The sequence below is a fragment of the Festucalex cinctus genome, chromosome 13, assembly GCF_051991245.1.
Source record: "Festucalex cinctus isolate MCC-2025b chromosome 13, RoL_Fcin_1.0, whole genome shotgun sequence".
NCBI classification, from domain to species: Eukaryota; Metazoa; Chordata; class Actinopteri; order Syngnathiformes; family Syngnathidae; genus Festucalex; species Festucalex cinctus.
The window spans coordinates 11199286-11218650 of NC_135423.1; the positions used below are offsets into that span (position 1 = coordinate 11199286).

At 37.6% G+C, this 19365-nt stretch overlaps 2 protein-coding genes across 2 annotated transcripts; one reads left to right on the forward strand and one right to left on the reverse strand.

Moving 5' to 3' along the window:
• Positions 1-695: 695 nt before the first annotated feature.
• Positions 696-10690, reverse strand: tmprss13a (transmembrane serine protease 13a). Its single transcript, XM_077540262.1, has 13 exons — positions 10371-10690; positions 8034-8208; positions 6469-6579; positions 6084-6254; positions 5012-5138; positions 4821-4916; positions 4610-4653; positions 3827-3989; positions 3583-3761; positions 2401-2499; positions 1994-2139; positions 1528-1680; positions 696-985 (listed from the first exon to the last, which is right to left on the reverse strand). The coding sequence occupies exons 1-13, from the start codon at positions 10386-10388 to the stop codon at positions 971-973; spliced, it is 1497 nt and encodes a 498-aa protein (XP_077396388.1). The 5' UTR covers positions 10389-10690; the 3' UTR covers positions 696-970.
• Positions 10691-13273: 2583 nt separating this feature from the next.
• Positions 13274-19318, forward strand: il10ra (interleukin 10 receptor, alpha). Its single transcript, XM_077540261.1, has 7 exons — positions 13274-13562; positions 13827-13947; positions 14053-14222; positions 15085-15242; positions 15320-15482; positions 16004-16122; positions 16938-19318. Exons 1-7 carry the CDS (start codon positions 13469-13471, stop codon positions 17694-17696), a joined length of 1584 nt encoding a protein of 527 aa, XP_077396387.1. The 5' UTR covers positions 13274-13468; the 3' UTR covers positions 17697-19318.
• Positions 19319-19365: the final 47 nt, after the last annotated feature.

Here is a 19365-nt window from a genome sequence, read left to right on the forward strand (position 1 = left end):
ATTGGCAGCAAAGATAATATGAAACTTCTGAGAATAAAGTGGCTTTTTTTTTTTTTTTTTAAATAGTCCCAATTATATATGGGGAAAAAAGTTAAACTAAATAAAAAAAGGTGACTTTAAATATATATTTAAAAATAACTGGTCATTTTTAACAAATTTATTTAAAAAAAAAAAATGGAAGCACAAAAATTACATTTGTCCATAAAAATAGTTTTAAGTTGCTAATAATGAATAAGGATCCTGATATCCCAAATGCAATCTTAATCATGTATTACAATGTTTTATTTAAAAAAAAAGATTATTTTTTTTTTTTTTATAGAAAATGTGATCTTTGAACAGATGCACCTTGAGCCTCTCATATTTGAACATTAACCGCAGCAAAATGCAAGGCAAAAAATGTTTTGTAGATTTAAAAAAAAAAAAAAAAAAAAAAAAAAAAAAAAAGCCAATACCACTCACCAAAATTAACATCAGTCTATTTGGCAAAATGCCAAAAATGTGAAGGATTTCTGTTAAAAAAACAAAATCACCAAAATCTCCAAATGTTATTGCAGTCATAAAAATCAATATCCCTTTCCTGCAAAAATGACCAGATTGCAGTTAGCCCACTCGAATTCTCAGTGCACTTCAACTGTAGAGGCTTCACAATATTTTGAGTGTATATGGATGAGGAAATCGCATTGGAAGAGAACACATAAGCAAAGAGACATCTTTAAGGCGTGTTACATAAATGTAAACATGGTAGAAGCAGGAAAGAATGCTAGACAATTCGTCAGTGCATCAAGTGGCAACATTCACACAACTGTAAACACGGCGCTTGCTTGCTACTTTGGAGGCACCTCATCCCCTTCGCTCCATATAATCTTTCGTCCGCCCATCTTCAGTTTTACACGTGGCGCCCGCTATGCTTGTTTGAAGACGACTTCACAGTGCAGTGCTCATTGGAGGAAGAGGAGGGAAACGAGTGGCATTAAGGCCTGATGTGCTGTGAGATTAAAATACAAATCAATTGCAATGCACTGCAGGTGGGCCGGCGCCCTCCAGTGGTACTCAAAAGAATTACTGAATGAAATGTTCAAAACAAAAAGTCCTAACTGTGCTAAAAGAAATGTACTGCATTGGCGCTTTTTTTTTTTTTTTTTTTTTTTTTTTTTAAATCCAAACTGTGGTTCTTTTTGACCCAATTGTTTTTAAATCCAATTTTCTGTAGCCTACTGCCAATTAGTATTTAAAATTAAATGGTAAACTATTTTGCATTAAAGATGTACAGTGAAATGTAATCAATTTATATTCATACCAATCAATTGTATATGTTATTGTATTGTGATTGATGGAGAATGAGGAAGTAAAATGACAAAGAACATCTTTTCTTTTCCTGCCTTGCCACCAAGTGTAGAAAGTGAGTATTACAGTGCAGGTAAACAACACGGGTAGTTTCAATTGTTCATTTCAGTATACGTCACAAAAAAAAAAAAAAATCCATTTGGTGTTTCTTGACTTAGTTGATCAATTTCCTGAATTTCTCACCTGCATGTTGGTGTAGATCCAAGGCAGAAGTCTGCTGACGCTGGTGTAAACACCTGGCTTGTTTACTTCACCGCATCCAGCCCCCCAGCTAGTGATGCCCACCAGGTACCACACATCGTCCATCTGACACACCAGGGGTCCACCGCTGTCACCCTGGACACACATTAGAAGAATCTGTTTAACATATTGAATATTAATTTAAAAAAATGGGCCAGTCAGGATTTTCTATTTTAATTTTTTGGCAGTTAAAAGTAGCTTGGCAAAGGGCACCCCCCTCCTTTTCAACCCGTATCATCTTGCAAACCTGATAAGTGGATATTAAAGATTTATTTTTATTTTTTAATGACTGAAGAATAATATTACTCAATACATACCCCCAAAAAAGGAGAATTTGACTACTCTCCTCTCTAAACAAATTTGTGTCAAAGTAGTCAAATCCCAAATACAAATCTGCCCGGCAACTCACCTGACAGGAATCTCTGCCTCCCTCCTCCAAATGCCCGGCACAGATCATGTTATTTGTCACAGCGCCTCCGTACACCAAAGGGTTGTTGCACTCTTGATGACTGATGATGTCAACAGTTACCTCCATCAGCTCATTGGACACTATACCTGTGTTGAAGAAAAACACCACGTTGGGATTTCAATGTCATTTAGAGCACATTTTAGACAGCAGAAGAAGATGTTAGCATACTCATTTAAAAGACTAAAGTCCTACTACATTAGCTTCTCATGCTAATCAGGGAATTTACAGTGCATACAACAATTAGCAACAGGGGGAACGCCTGCTCTGGAGTGACTGCATTGTCACTGCTGAGCGAGCGCTATCATTTGTTTCGGTCTAGATAAGATTGAAACCGTTTCCGTGCTTACCTGATCCGGCCTCGGTGGTACCAAAGCCTGACGTCCAACAAGGGGCGCCAGCTGGGAATCGCTGCGCGGTAACTGGCAGGCACGCCGGGTGAACATCATCTGAGAGGAGAAACGCAGATTAGAGATCTGCATGTTACGTGTTCTCATAGTAGGAAATAATAAATGATAGACTGAAAGATGAAAAGATTGATGTTACCAGACCAAAAAAAAAAATAAAAAAAAAAATAAATAAATAAATAAAAAAGCTTAAATGGGATTTGTCTCAGAAAAAAAAAAAGATTAAAAAACAAAAACAAAACATTTTTCCACTTAATACAGTAGATTTGTTACCAAAAAATAAAAACTAAATAAATCCTTGATGCAGTTTGCTAACATCCGTACCAAGTTTTCCTTCTGGTTAGGTATGTCAAAATTAGTGCGTTAATTTAAAGTTCCTTTAACGCCACTATTATTATTATTTATTTTATTTTTTTCGTGCAATTAATGACTTCCCCTCACTCCCTTGCCTGTAGGGGGGAATTCCAGTCACAACGCAGCTGACACGTCCACGTCAAAATTTAGCAATAATGAATGTAATGTATATATTAGTGCAGACGGGGGTCAAGTTGTATTTTACAATTTTTAACAATGTGCAGAATTTCACAAGTTACTTCGTGTTAAAGATAAGGTAACTCTTAATACGAAAAGAAAAATGCACTGGTGTGTCAATGTCTTACAAATGCAATTATGCCATCTAGTGGCAGATAATGAACACTAATCAATCACTTTTAACTGTACAGTAAACATTTTTAATTTGAACTAATATGAAATTACTGTATCAATGATTAAAAGATTCAGCAATATTTCTATTAGTTTAACAGTTTTTTTATTAGTTAAACTTTTATGTTAAGAGTATGAAAACTATTTTATTGTACATTTAGAACAGATAAAATTTGCAATTAATCATGAGTTAACTATTGAAGTCATGCGATTAAAAATTGTAAATAGAGTGAGACCGTTATTTTTGGTTATGTTTTAATAACATAAATCATCAAACACTTTTGTGTACGGTTGCAAATGTTCCATGGCCAAATTTTGTGAGGGAGAAATTTAGAAATTTGAACTAGAAACATCCTAACTGTCTATATTGAGATGTCAAGTAGTGAACAAAAATTACAGAAAAGCAAAAGAAGCTTTACCAACCATCAAAGTTGACCTCAACCTCAAGCTTGAGCAGAGCGATGTCGTAATCATTAGTGGCGTTGTCGTAGTTTTCATTGAGGATGATCTTCTCCACCATCAAGGGTGGAGGCAAATTGTTGAGAGCCAGCGCTCCTGCATACACTTGCCAGAACTGCGGCAAGAGCATTGCGGGGTTGCTCCTGTAGGATGACATCATTAAGTCGTCCATTTTTGTAATTGGTGACATGCCGGGCTGTCGGTTCACCTCGGGAAGCAGTGAGCGGCGGTCAGCACAAAATCGGGCGAGATCAGGACCCCTCCGCACACGTGGAAGCCCCGAAAATGCAGCGATAACTGCCAAGGCCACTGACCTCGGTCTGCAACGCTGCCCCCCACGATGCGAGACGTGGACTGCTGCTTGCCGCACTCTGAAGATACGAAGGACACACTGTCATGTAGAAACAACTAGAACGGGTGCAACATTCTTGCTATCATATTAATGCCAAAAGGTAAGCAGAGCTGCATTGAGTTTTGTTTGATGCATAGATTAGCATTAGGCTAAAGGCGTTGCGGTCAATCACTGGCATGAGACTTGGTTAGCCTTAAAAAGTGGTCAGTTTTAGCATAACTAATTGAAAATAGTGCTTTGGCGCCATCTTGTGGCATCCTGGTGCTCACCAAGTAAGGGGAAGGGATTTATTTACATTACAGTGGTGCCTTGTGGTTGGATTAAATGTGCAATATGAATTTTCAAGTGTAACGGAACGCATGGTGTTCCACAGGGTTCAATTCTGAGGCCTCTGCTGTTGCCCCTGGGTTTTATCTTAAGAAAAGGGTGGATGCTATTTTAAAGTGCTCCATAAATATGGAGTTGAGTGATGAGTCAGCGTCCTAGCTGCATAATTTGCAATGCCAAGTTGTGCAATGCTGCGCTGAATGTTAAAGTGATGCAAACAGAAGAGCTCAAAGGATCACATTTCTGTGTTGAGGTGCGAATTACGTGACTGTGTGCGTCACAGAACAGTAGGCACAGATGGCGGCTGCTTACCGACGCACTGCAGGGAGACTGCGCTCTGATCCGGACAGGAGGAACTATGCGATGTCACAATGAGAGAGACATGTCAAGCCAAATTATCAACAAGCATCTCAATAATCCACTTGATTGTGCAAATTTTGGTCAAACTTCCATCTACCAGTGCTTTAAATTTCACTCCACATCATCTTCCTGCCCATATGGATGCAATAGAAAAGTTACTTACCTGATTTCAACTTGACCCTGGATGGAGTCAGACAATCTGTTGGTGACAGTTAGTCCAAGGGAGTTCTGTGTTGTGATATTTGTGTTGCTGTAAGACCTTACAGACATCGGGAAAAGGAAAAGGTACGTAACTATAAGGCCTGGTAACTTGGTATGAATGATAGATAAAGAGAGAGAGGGATGAGTCTTTACTTCCTAAACCCAAGTTGGGCGCAAGCCCGGTCAGCAATGCTCTGGTCCCAACTGCTGAAGCAGACGGGAAGAAAGCGGCCATCTTGGGCTGTCTTGACCTCCAGACGATTTTGAAGTCCAAATCTCACTGGCAAAAAGGAATGGGAAAAAAAAGGCGATTCAGTTTCATAAAGCAGTGCCAATTGCCAAGTACTGTTTATACTGTATATTGTAGTAAAAAATGATTAAATGTTGATGAAATTTTAACACCCATACTTCTTGAAATAATGTAATTCCAACTTTTTCAGTGTATTATCAGTTGTAGAAATATTAATTTGGCATAAGTTTAAATTTTAATCATTGTTAGTTAGCTGTTTCATTTTCAAGCTTCCCCACTTGAGATTCACTCATACGCGGAAGATTGGTTTTATGTAACGACCAATCAACATTTAGGCTACATTTGTCTGTTTTTATTTTAACATTCATATGATAATTATCGCGATAATGTGGGGTCCTTGGCAATATTTTTAAAAAAAAGATCACAATGCTGTTAAAAAAAAAAAAAAAAGCACAGTTTTATGCTTTTGTACATAACAGCAATGCATATAAACCGACAATCTTTAATAACATTGAGGCACTTACTTGGTAATGCGAGCACACATTGATCACTTCACAAGCAAATTAGGTTCCCCTTCATCTGACAATTAGCATCGATTTTAAACATAGAAGGCCAAAACATCCTAAATGAAAATTAAATTGCACTAATAAACTAGCCACTAGAGGGTACTAGAACTGCACAAATGGAAATCAACTTTTTTAACAAATGTGTTCCTTTTAAATATTGTGAAGTTGTGAACAGGACAACAACGATATTGTGGCAGTTTTAATATCGTAATATCACAATATTGCCCTTATCGTGGAATCCCTAATTATTTGGTAATAGTTTCTTTGCATACATATAGAAGCTGGGTGAACCAATTTATTATTCATAGGAGAAAAAAAAATGGTGGGCTGCAAATGGTCCCCAGGGCATATTTTGATCAATAGTGTGCAACATTTGCTCGTCTGTTACAAGAATTACTTGCACACTCACCACAGTTCATTTCATCAGAGCCCAGCTCGCAGTCCCTGATCCCATCACACCTTACGGTAGTATTAGGGCAGCTGTCATTGATCAATATAGACTGGTTGTCATCGATGTCATCATCTTGTTGGTCGTAATCGTTAAAAAGGTTTTGTGTTAAAATCTTGGTGCCATATCGCACTGCCATTGGAGAGAAGGTAACAAATGTCAGGAATAATGTGACTGAAGAGTAGCAAAACACCCAGAGCAGATTAATACTATTGCCATCGTTAAGCGAATCCTACAAAAGTTGGCACCATATGTTGTCTATCAACAATATCCATAAAAACGCCTTTCCTCCAAGGACAGCCCACTGAAAACACGAACAGAAGAGCAAATGAATATGAACGGCAACCTCCGAGCCAGATGGCAACAGCCAGCAGGGCGACGAGAATAAAGGCAGCGCATGACCCTCCGTAACACTGGCCATTATTCTTACAGCATCCTCTCTTCCTGCTCCTGGGGGCTGCATGGAAAGACAGTACACACAATACAAAGTCAACATCTAACCAGCCATCCATTTTCCAAACCGCTTACCCTCATGGGGGTCACGGGTAAGTTGGAGTCTATCCCAGCTGACTTGGGCTTGAGGCAGTGTAGACTCTAGACCGGTTGCCAACCAATCGCAGGGCAACAAATCAAACAACTCTAAAATAATACAGTGGAAAAATAGAGAAGATGCAACGGCACACTGATTTGGAGTATGACCAGAATATTTCTGAAAATGTGCCCTAAAGTTGTTGTTTTTTCCACATGAGCAGTCACCACACACCAGTAGACCTCATGTTATTTTTTTTATTTATGTTACGTGATATTTTTTTTGTCCCTGACACAAAATCTTACCTATTAAAATGTATTAACAAAAATTTTAAAAATGTATTTAGGAACATTTTTTTATTTGAAATATTTTGTATTTTATTTAAAAAAAAAAAAAAAAAGAAAGTTTCTTGGTCACATTTTTTAATAGGTTGCATTTGCTTCCGCTAGTGCAGGGATGTCAAACTCATGTTAGCTCAGGGGCCGCATGGAGGAAAATATATTACCAAGTGGGCCGCATCGGTAAAATCACGGTATAAATACAATTACCGTAATTTATATGCAGATTTGTAGACTAGCCCTAAATTACGGAGCTCAACTGTAATCATGTTGCTCCGAAAAATAACAAATGCAAATGGACCGCGACAACATTGCCGGTATACGTTCCGGACGTGTTAAATTGATTGATTGATTGATTAATTAGTCCAACATTACAATATTTTTTTTTTAACTTTACAAAATCATCTCGCGGGCCGGATTAAACCCCTTTGCGGGCCTGATCCGGCCCACGGGCCGTATGTTTGACACCCCTGCGCTAGTGTAAACACAATCTTCTATATTGTGTTTGTGGAATAAGAATTAAGAAGATTAAATTAATCCACTCATTTGCATCCATCTCAAGACCGCCCTCTGCTGTCGACTGGAATTGATATCAAAGTGTCTTCGGGCTCGCATTGCCAACGTCATGGCTCACCTGTTTTTGGGTTTAGTCAATGTATCTTTGGTCATCCTTCTGTCTATGCTAGCCACATATTTTGACAGGTAGAACAATTATACAGTATGTTGTTCTACTTGATGGCAGATTAAGGTACATTTAACCCGTGTATTCACTTGGTGAAATTAAGATTGCTCTAAATTGTCAACAGGTGTGAATGTGACAGTGAATGGTTGCTTACAAAGATGGCTACATAACTAGCTAGCTAGATCACAGCTAGCTAGTTCAATAGCTAATGAGGGCAAGTGGTATACTATACAAATTAGACAGATGCTAGTTAAAATGCTGTAAATTATTCCATATATGTATCATTCAAATTGAAGCAAATTCAACAGAACTTCAACCTGAGGTTGTTTGAGATAACAACACTACAGAAGCGAGCGACTCACGTGAACTTGATTGTGTTACTTGGGGAGCGGCCACAGGTGGTGCATACTGAGGGATGTAATGTGGCTGGCTGGCGGGGGTCTGGCCAGGACCCACGCCGTACACCACCTCTTCATAGGACTTGAGGGGGGGTTGGGTGTGCACAACGACAGAGTAGTAAGGAGGAGGAGGCTCGTTCTGTGGGGGGGAGAGGAAAAACTGATTGGTTTTTTATATTAATGAGGTAGTCTTTAACAGTCAGTTACAAAACAGATTTGTTATAATATCAGTGGATAAAAAGGCATATTTTCAAAGATGAAGCCATTTGTTCGCCATGCAATACAATCATTTAGTCCAGGTCCACACCCATGTGGTACCTACCTGACAGCACAAAGAAGTCTTGTATCCTAGCAACAGCATTAAGAACATAATTTTCTCATTTTTTTTTTTGTAATGCGATCTTCTTCGCACGTCGCACTTCTCAGGGGCAATTTCGTCTTATTACGCACTGTGTGGATTGCCAGTCAGTCGCAGTACCAATGTGAAAGGGGAATCTATCCAGTACCAGCTGCTTGCGGAACTTGAACGTTGTATTTTTAAACACTAAAGTCAACAGTTCATACACTACACACTGTGTATGTGGCACATTGACATGCTAATATGCGCACTGATTAATATTTTCAAGTAGTTGCATGTGACTCTAGCTTGTTAACCAATAGCTGAACATGCTAATGCTAACATGCTAAATGTAATGCACCAACTCTTCAATTGTTAGTAAATGTGAAGCAAAATTCGCAACCTTAGCTTAGCATAGTACTGTATGTGCTTCAGTCATATGTGGTTACTTTCATATGTTGAATGCCTATACATATTTTATATTTTAGTTATTTAATGTGTTAGGAACTGATCAACTGAGTTTATATATAATAATGGCAATATTTTCTTTAAAGGTTTTCAAACTGACCTCATCACCCGGCTGAAGACACCTGCCGTTGTTGGTCGTTTGAGCTAACTCAAGTCAATTTTATTTACGAAGCACTTTAAGATAAGTGATCGCTGCTTTCAAAGTGTTGTACTTGTGTAAAAATCAATCTTGCAATAAAGACAGGCAAAACAAAATACATTAATAAATTAGGTAAGTAAAATAAGTAAATAAAATAAAATACATAATGAATTTTAATACAATTTATTTCATTAATACGTGCTGGTATTGATCTGGGGGGGAGTACAGTTGGAGGAGCTACGTTGCCTAAAATGATTGTGAAACATTTATAATATCGATATTAAATTATTATTATGATGCATGTAATATTGAAAAGGATTTTTTTTCCACTTTCTTCAAAATGTGAAATGAAAATTTGAAGATGCCACATCTTTGCCTCTTTCAACAAATGAATATTCACTTTAAGGCCTTTTACTCTCAATCTATATCCATCAAAACGTCATTATTTTGGAGAAAGCAATTTATTCAAAGTTTCAGCGCGTACCTGCACAGTTACAAATGCATTTTTTTGAATAATATTGCGAGCAATGAATGTCACAGGTCAACAATGACATGCGGCTAAACTCGTTTGTGATCAGGATTAGCAATGTCACCTGACAGGATGCGAAAATGCGGTCAGGGTTTTCTAAACCAGTGTAGGGAAAACGTAAAGACTAAAGCTCTGAATCAACTTTTTAACAAAAAGGTGTTTCGTAACATCTTTTCAATGGCTCAGTGCTCATGTTTCCATAAAGCCCCACAGGAAAATCAGAGGCAAAATTACTGAGATGAAACAGGTGGAGTAGCAGGTTTATCTCATTTCTCAGCTTATTGTACACAGATCATTTTTCACAGCCACCATTGTCATGAAAATAACTGTTAAATGTCGCGTTTACACCACACCTGAAAGGTTACAGTTCCGCCCTGAATGAGCAAGCGTGACCAGGTGTGTTTGATACACTGTTGTCACAGTTTCAATTAATGATTTCGACTAAAGCTGAATCAAATAATTGTTAAATAAGTGACCCTGCTTAATATATTTCACCAAACTGTTTTACATGAAAATACATATATATAATCCACACAACTACAGAATAGAAAAAAACTAAGACTACACTAGCTCATACAAATTTACCACACTGCATATGCCAGAAACCTAAACGTTACAGAAAAGGAAAAATTATGCACGGTTAAATCCAGCCACAATCCATTATCTCACACTTTTTGTTGTCTGAATTACAAATTAATACAATTTATACTTTTTGTGAGTTAACATTAAGAATTTGGTTGATAAGGTGAAGTTTGGCGTATGCGAGAAAGCAAAAATCCAAAGGAACAAAAGAGCACCCAAAAGGGAGACAAATAATAAAGAACCTACCGGGTTAAGCTTTGCCATCAGAATTAGTGATTGCAAAACAAGTGGGTAGTTGAGGTGTCACCATATGGGCGGAGCTTGTTCACAACCACAGGTGGAAAAAAAATGCAACTTTGGTACAGCTGTTCTCAAGCGCGTTTTCTTTTCCCTTCTGTGATGATCACTGACTGTCCTCTGACCACCTCCCATTTACTTTGTGCTTCTTTATCCAAGTTGGGCGTGCCCACCAGTTCACACACCTGCCAAACCAGTTAACTTAAAGCCACAATGAAAATGGATTGTGTGGCTCAAGAGACACCAGTTGCGCTTCTTCTACACACGAGTATGCAAACTGCAACAAAATAATCATGCTAAACTTCAACCCTGGAGATTCCACCTGTGTTCTGGCAACATTTTTAAATCAAGGTGTCAGTTTCAGGCAACAGATACAAAAGGTGCGTTTGGTGAAAATACATTATTCATAATCAAAGGAAAACCGTATCTACAGTGACACCAGGTGATGGCAGTATTATACTTTGGGGCCTGAGTCGAGTGGAGGGAATTATGAACAGTTCCAAAGTCAGTGTGGAAAACTCGCAAAACATTCAGTCTGCTGCTAGAAAAAAAATGTCAAGAAAGGCCAACTACAGCAGCTCAAATTTACATGGGTTAATCAGAGGCACTTTAAATGGTGGCAGGTGTGTGCTGAGTCCTAGTTTGAATATGATTGGCTCATTCTGATCACTGCCACATCTCCAGTGAAATTACATGTTCTCAAGTGTTTATTTTTACTTGCCCTCTGCAAAATTTCTTCTTTTTTTTCTCCTTTCTTTTACCACGCTGTGCAGTGATATATGAAGTGTATACTAGTATTTTGGCCTGAATACTTCTTTCTGTGCTACTTTGTGGAAACTACTGTTTAACAATGAAGTGGCATAAACTGCAGCCATCAGGGGGCAGCATATCTTAAATGTGACCAGATCGAGCTAAAAGGTCCTCACGGGTCAAAACATGCAAATTGAGATAATGTATTCATATATTTTAATACTACACTTAATTCCCTTCAAAACGATAATAATACCTAGAAGTACCTTGAAAGAAATTATGGTTACAGGTATTTTAATGTTGCCACATTGAAATCCTTTTGGTTTGAGAAAAACATGTTAGAAGTTTTGGCACATAGAGCTTTCAAATGTTCAGAGAAACCAGCCACTAATTTACTCTGACGAGTCAACGTCATTGTGAGTGATGTGCTTTTGAGGGTGCATCAATCTCATTTTCAGAGGGTTTTCAGAGGCTATTTTTAAACTCTTGAACACTTCTTTTAATTATTTCGAGCAGTATATATCATCATATTCACATTTAACCCAACTAGAATATTTTACAAATAATCTGTCATACAAAATTTGGAATTACATAAAACCATAAGCACTTGTTGACTCAGTTTGCTTCCACTTCTCAGCAGTTTCCTTTTCTGTGTGGTGCTTGCATGCATGAGGAAACCAAAAATGTCAAATGAGCAAGAAAAGAAAAAAAAACAGAAAAGGTGAGAAACAGAAGGGGGAACTGAGGTTGATCGCATTTAATGTAAAAGCTCTTTCTTATAAACCGAATGGCAGAAACAACAGAGGGAAAAAATAAGTAGCTTCTCTTTCCCAGTGGATAAATGCCAAATATTCTTTCATGAAAAACTACTGTAGGTCTCCCATGAAAGATGCTAGTAATCACCATCCAATTAAAGCTGCTTGAAAATGACTTGCTTAACCAGAAAGCCAAATCAAATCTAACGAGATAACCCACCATGAACCCTTTGGAACTTTAAACTATGTTTTAAGTCAAATTTGTTGACCAAAATGGATCATCCAGACGAAAATAATAAATGATAAAAAAAAAACATCTTAATTTACCAACAATTACTCATTGACGTGCATTTGCACAGTTTATGACTCATTTCCTCATAAAATCAGTGGAAAAGTATGACATATGTAATCAATGAGTAAAAAAAAGCATCTTGATAAGCGGTGTGAAGATAGTATTGTGAGGTCACAGGTTATGCTTTGAGAAAAAAAATTGCCAAATTCAAGCACACTAGTTAAATATGACTACCTGAACAAAAATACATAAACAACAACAAACGCCTCACAGACCTTCAGTTATGTCCAGCTAAATCATTCTACATCTAAAAATCTCTACAATGAATTACAATAATAGCCTTAATTGAAGAGGTTGTTTGCATAATCTGCCATTTAAAAGTAAAAGTCTCTTCGATTTTTTTTTCTTTTTTAATTTCAGGAAGGTGACGAAATTTAGTTCAACTACCGGTACACAATGAGATGTCCAACATGAGAACCATTGTGCAAATGGATGGAATCCAGTCTTCAACTCAAGTTGCTGCTGGGTCAAAAATAACTAACTCAACCTTGGGTAAAGGTGACCCAATTTGCTCAAAATCCACAGCAACCCAGCGAGCAGGTTAGGAAATGAACCCACCATTTTTATTTTATTTTTTAGTGTCCGAGTAGTCTACTTATCATACAATAGCTGTAACTCCTAAATGGGAAGTGCCATATTTTTGTGAAATGTCCTCAATAATAATAACAATATTGATTGTTTTGTTTTAGGTCTATTGTGATGGTTAAGGCAAAAATAATAATAATAAAATAAAAAAAAGAAAAGAAAAACTCGGACACTTTTCAAACCCATGTGGACATAAATGTAGGTCATGAAACAAATCATTCAAAACGAGGGGAAGCCCCCCCAAAGCTGTTTCGAATCTCGTCTCACGTAAACCATTTTGCGAAAGCCCTTTGCAGAAGTGCTCTACGTCATACACGTTGCTGAAGATACCACACAACGAGAGGGAAAAGCAAAAGAGGAAGGTAACATCTTGTTGGGTCCACATCATAACAGGAAACGAGTCATGTGACGAGGAGGAGGGAAGTTGAGCAGTGGATGATTTCATGAGCGCTCATTGAAAAGCGAGCAACCACTTTTTCTTCATCTTCTTACGTTAACAGATCCGAGCAGCCAAATCTCAGAAATGGTTTGGTTCTAGTGTTCTCGACGGTGTATGGAATAAGGACTAAATCAAAAACTGTTGGATGATAACACTCTGGAACTAAATGATGAAATCTGTGAAAGTACCAGGAATAGCTATGAGCAACAAGACACTTGTTCTCGCTCTTGTGCTTCTTTTTAGCATCAATTATGTGTCAGGTAAGAACACTTTGTTAGTCTTATCTTTGATTACTATCATATACAGCACTTTGTTTCCGTTGCGGCTGTTTTTAAAGTGCTTTATAAATTAAGCTGACTTACAATGAAGCTAGAAAGTATTCACAGTGCTTCACTTTTTCCATATAAGACTTTTATCTCAATGGAATTTCCTAGTAATATACAGTATATATATTTTATTGAATATATTTTTAAAATAATTATTGAATATAAAATGTTGATTTCAGACTTTTGTTTTTAACACAGGAGTGGATGTCCCTCAGGTAGACACAATGTCTGTGAATGTTTTGGACGGCGAGGTGGTCGTCCTTTGGAAACAACCCCGAAACATCCTATCTGACATCCAATACAATGTGCAAATGTCAAAGTATGTTTTCCACTATAATAATAAACTCACTCACCAAGATCAGTGTATTTTCAAAATAGATATATTTGTTTTCCAGTTCTTGATAGATATGATTTGTGCTGTCAGGCTGGCTGGCGAATGGGCCACGGTGCTCAGCTGCACAAGGATTACCAATACCTACTGCGACCTAAGCGGACTCATACGTGACTACGGCGCTGCCTATAAGGTCAGGGTTCAGGCGGTAGACAGAAACAATACGTCTGCGTGGACGGTGAAGAAATTCCTCCCAAATGCAAGTAAGCAGCACTATGTTGTTGTACCTTATGGTATGCTATGTAATAGCTTGTGTTGTGGTAGCCTTCCAAGCTTCAGGTCGGAAATCACAACAGTTTGCTGTGATTTTAAAAAAAAAAATAATTATTTTGTCATGTTATACTGAGTTATAGTTATGTGATGTAATGTATTTTATATCAACATTCTTCCAAGAATTTCAAATTTGTTATGTTTTCTTATATAATTTACCTGGTTACTTTTTTTTTTTTTTTCATGGCTATGCTACATGCTTATGGTAAGTATTGCTATGGTCTCTGAATTATGCTAATGTATGTTTTTAAGTTTCCGCTAAGATTTTGTATGTTAAATTATGGTATGAGAATCAGTTCCCTGGTCTTTTTTTCCATTAGTAGTAATAATATTAATAATATTAATAATAATAATAATAATAATAATAATAATAATAATAATAATAATAATAATAATACCAATAATCATCATCATCATCTATTTTTCTAACGGCTTATTCCTCACAAGGATGAATAATACTAATAATAAAAATAAAATAAGATCTTTTCTTATATTAAGCTATTAGGTTATGCTACGTTATGTTGCTTTACGTTATCCAAACCAGTTCGCTATCTTATGTCGCTAAGTTACGTTGCATTACAGTAAGCTATATTATGATGTTACATTATAATGTTAGGGTCAGGACGTGCTAACACTGCTCAACGGTCAGTTATGGGATAGTAGAAGTTTTGTTTTAAAGTTTCAATTATGTTAAAGGTTATGTTTTGTGATAACAGTCGTTTACCTCTGTCCTATTTTTGCCTGTTGGGTTCTTGTGAATGCTTACTAAAAGGAGCATCTTTTCTTACCTCACAGGTAACCTGCAACCTCCTTCCTTCACGTTATACGCGACCTCCAGCACGATAACAATCCATGTTCATCAAAAATCTATCCTCAGAAAGCTCTTTCCCTTTGGGGTTACTTACATCGTTCAACTAAAGGAAGACAGTAGAACCAACAAAGTGGAAGCAAAAGTAAGTTTTGAAGGGAAAATTTATGAAATGTCTAATAAAATGACAAATTGACCTTTATTGTGATTCTAATATTACAGGAGACAATAGCGTACCTGATAGATGGCATTGATCAGAGGTCCAAAACCTTCACTTCTCTCAGGTGGGGGGTCGAGTACTGCGTCAGTATGATGGTGGAGGGAAACGGTGCTTTGTCCAGGAGCAATTTCTCACCAGAACAATGCCTACTGCTTCCAGAGCAAGGTGGGCAAAACAATATGGCAAAAGATGCCATAACAAATTATTTTCACGGTTTTAAAATCTCTATGATACTGTACTGTATAGTCATTAAGTAACATTCTTAGCTTCCTTACAACTATAAAAAGACTATGATAAAACTAAGTAAAACTTGAACAAACTGGAAGCCCATTCCTCTGTATGCTAGCTTTTTGCATAGTTACCTTGCTAGCATAGAAACAGCTCACGTGAACAACAAAATTTTAAAACAAAGTTAACCTTGTTCACTATTTTCAACTTCCCTAATTTTCAATGAAATAGATTTATTCAGCCTGATGGGGAAAAATAGCTTTTGAGGATATGTTATCTGTTATATATGTTATATGTTTAATCCTTATTTATTCCTCTAGTTTGTTACCATCTTGAGCTACGCTAACTGGATAATATTGCAATGGATTCTTCACTTGTAGTGTATTTTAAAACATGTCATTTAGGAAAACCATTTAAAGTAAACTATTTGTGCTTTTCTTTTTTTTTTTTTCCCCCAGAATGGTACATAATTTCTGTGTCATCACTGACGGTTGTGGGCGTGTTGGCTTTTACCACCATTTTGGCAGTCGGTCTGGTTTGTCACCTAAAACGTCCATCGAAAATGCCTGCTGCATTGGTACGCAAACAGAAAACATTCTCTTAAACTCACAGTTAATGCCAATTGACCATGTATTGGCCCATAAAAAAACAGGGTGAGGGGCAGTAGAGCCCTCCACCTTACTCTCACCATAAAATAACTTTCCCCACCTTCATTCACATAAGTGGTTCTCCAGCGCAATTGCGACATACAGTTAGCTAGCTAGCTAGTTATACCTTCACCCCAAAAATGCATTTTGTCTTTGAATAGTACACTGGTTTGGCCAATTTAGAACATTTTATTATGGGCCATGACTGCACGAAAAGCGGAAGGACCAGAAGTGAAAAAGAAGAGGGGGGGGGGAGTCTGATTTGAAAGCCAGCTTCACCAAGCATGGACACTTTAGAGTGTCTCGTTGTCATGGCATTCCAAACACTCATGACGACCTGGTGGGATATATTACAACCACCTGATTCTTTAAGTGGATAAAAACATTTAATGATGTGCAGGCGTAAGAATGATGCTAGACGAAGTCACATTTGACATGGTTGTTTACAGCTCTTCTCTGTAGTGTCATTTTTTTTTTTTTTATTTCCACAACTTTACAGGGACATAAACGTGGCATAAAGGTTTAGGAGATTTGATTTTCTGAAGACGACCCTTGACTTTAATTAAATTGCCTTCTAAGCTGAGTCAGATGCTAAGACGTCTTAAAAAAAAAAAGAAAAAAAGAAAAAAAGGAAAAAAAAAAAAGAGGATGTGGCCACAATTTTGAAAACAGAACAGAGTAAAATATCAAAAAGTGCATAATTTGAATATGAACCCAAGGCTGATTCTCTCTTCTCTCTTACTAGAAATCCCCTGTGCATAGCTGGCATCCACTCACATTAGGAGAGGGGCCAATGGAAGTGGTCACAGACAAAGGTTGGTTCCTGTCTGGCAGCAGAACAGAAGTGAAAAACTTTACAGAAATCCCTCCAAACAAGGCCGCACTTCGCATTTTGAAAAATCGCGACGACAGGACCAGCTTAGACAGCGGCGTTAGCATGGATTGCAATGCTACGGAAAAACAAGACAGAAGTCCTCAGAGGAGACAAGAGGACAGCGGTTTTGGGAGCATTGGAGGTACAGTGTATCCCCACCAGGATGACGCAGTTCAGACGAGATGGAAGGACAGCGGGGTGGGACTCGGGTCCCAATTGGAATCCTCTACCGTGAACACGATGGGACAGGAGAGTAGATCCCTCAAAGAATTTGACAGTTATCGCAGGCAGAGCCCCGCACTGCAGGGTCACCATGACGAGGAGTCTAAACAGACCTTTCCGGGTCCAGTTTTGGCTGAAGTGGTCTCGAGCTACCGGGCGGGACCTCAGTCGTGTATTTGCTCCGGTGCAGCTCAGTGCTCCTGGTGCCTCAAACACATCATCAATGGGGCTACAATGATCCAAAAGCAAAAAAGCCAACTGAGCAAAGAAGATTTTTCAAATGATAAAAGGACGCGGACAGAAACAGCAGAGGGTTTCCCTTTGCTAACGGCTCTGACACAAGGGATGGATCTAAACATGAACACTGTGGCCATTTCGCTGTGCGACTTGCAGCTGGATACTGACTGACGGATTCACTAGAGACACTTTCAACAATATGCTGACAAAAATAGTTGCTGCTTTGGAATATAACTTCCTTTCCCTTCTGTGTCTCTAAGTCAGTTGTTGGTGAGGGCGGGTGAAGAAAAAAAAAATGTGAGTAGGAAATACAGCAAAAACATGCTTATAGGAATGTCTCACACCTGTCGAGCAGGAAGTGGGCCACAAGTGAAACACTTGTGGAAATTTATGCAGACATGTGTGACGGTTTGTTTCTTGGTCTTTCCTCAACTCCCACAGGCAGAAACTGTCAGGAGTGTTTTGACATTGTGCTTGTTGACAACTATGCTAAAGCCTGTTCACATTTGACCGTTTTTAGTCTTTGACCGTAATAAAACTACCCTAAATATCACCCTTTCACCCTTACATTTCCTAAACTGACATGTTAAAAGCAAAAAACAAAACAAAACAAAAAAACAAAAACAAAGTTTGTATGTATTTATATACATGTGTATATATTTGTGCTTGAAAACTAAGGCAGTCCTGAGTCATGCTATGCGTCTTCATATCTATCTGAAACCCTTGCACACTTACCAGACCATTGAGTCACACATTGTCACACGGGCTAAGACTAATATTTTGGATAGATTAGACCTTCTTCCGCATCTGGAAGAAATGGGCTTCACGGCTAATCTTTCTGGCATTCATTAAATAGTTCAACTGAGAATGTACAGTCTTCTGGTAGTTACTGTTATTTTAATATTGTGAACATGAAAGATAAAAGGGGCGGTAGCGGTTAACACAGAGGGAGCTTGAAAGAATTCTGTGTCTCACCGCATTTGCACAGGTTTCCACAAAGACATCAACCTTGTTGGTTTTTGAAGGGTCTTGCAAGAATCTTGTGAGAGGAACAATGTAAAATAGCACTTTTTCATAGTTTGATAGGTGTTTTTATAATTTAAAAAATGAGTGGTGCAAAAAAATAGTACAGGCTATTAATACCCTTTTGAAAGCTCTGTAGTTCATAATTTGACAATTATTATGAAGATATTTTTAGCCCGGGTCAAAACTGATGTGTGCAAGGAAAATGAACAGTATGTAAGGGTTCACTCTGTGTGACTTATCTATCTTGTCTTTCCTTGTTTGAAATATTTATGATCATATTTTAGATACAAGCCACAAGAAATTAAAGGGTCTAGATGTGTTGTATTCATTGACACGACGACAAGTTTTGACAACGAACATTAACAACTTGCTGCCCTGTATGCAAATCCTCTTCAGGAAACAGAGAAGTACATTGAGTCCACAAAGTCTCTTGACAATGTTTAAAAAAAAAGAAAAAAGAAAAAAAGAGAAGCAATCAAGATCAGATGCTTGCATTGCACTTCTGTATTTCAAGTACGCTAAAATAAAAAAGAATCTACAAAAAAAATGGCTCATCCCCAGAAAAAAACAAAAAAAAACTCTTTCACCACTATAGCCTTGTTCTTGAGGATTAGCCATTAAAAACAAACCTGTTTTTTTGTTTCTACATGTAAAGAGACTTTGTAGTCACCCTGTATATACCGTATGGAAGATTAATTGTGAGAATAATTGTCATTATGTGTCATCATCCTTTGTTTGAAATATGTATTAAATATATTTTTTTTTAAATAAAAACCATCTGAACTTTATTATATTCACTGATATGACATGAGAC

Coding starts and splice junctions, on each gene's coding strand:
- tmprss13a (XM_077540262.1), bottom strand. Junction 4,654..4,820: donor CAGGGTCAAGTTGAAATCAG/GTAAGTAACTTT, acceptor GACATCGCATAG/TTCCTCCTGTCCGGATCAGA. Junction 2,500..3,582: donor GGTTGAGGTCAACTTTGATG/GTTGGTAAAGCT, acceptor TTCTCCTCTCAG/ATGATGTTCACCCGGCGTGC.
- il10ra (XM_077540261.1), top strand. CDS start 13,469: ATGATGAAATCTGTGAAAGTACCAGGAATAGCTATGAGCAACAAGACA. Junction 13,563..13,826: donor TAGCATCAATTATGTGTCAG/GTAAGAACACTT, acceptor TTTTTAACACAG/GAGTGGATGTCCCTCAGGTA. Junction 13,948..14,052: donor TACAATGTGCAAATGTCAAA/GTATGTTTTCCA, acceptor TTGTGCTGTCAG/GCTGGCTGGCGAATGGGCCA.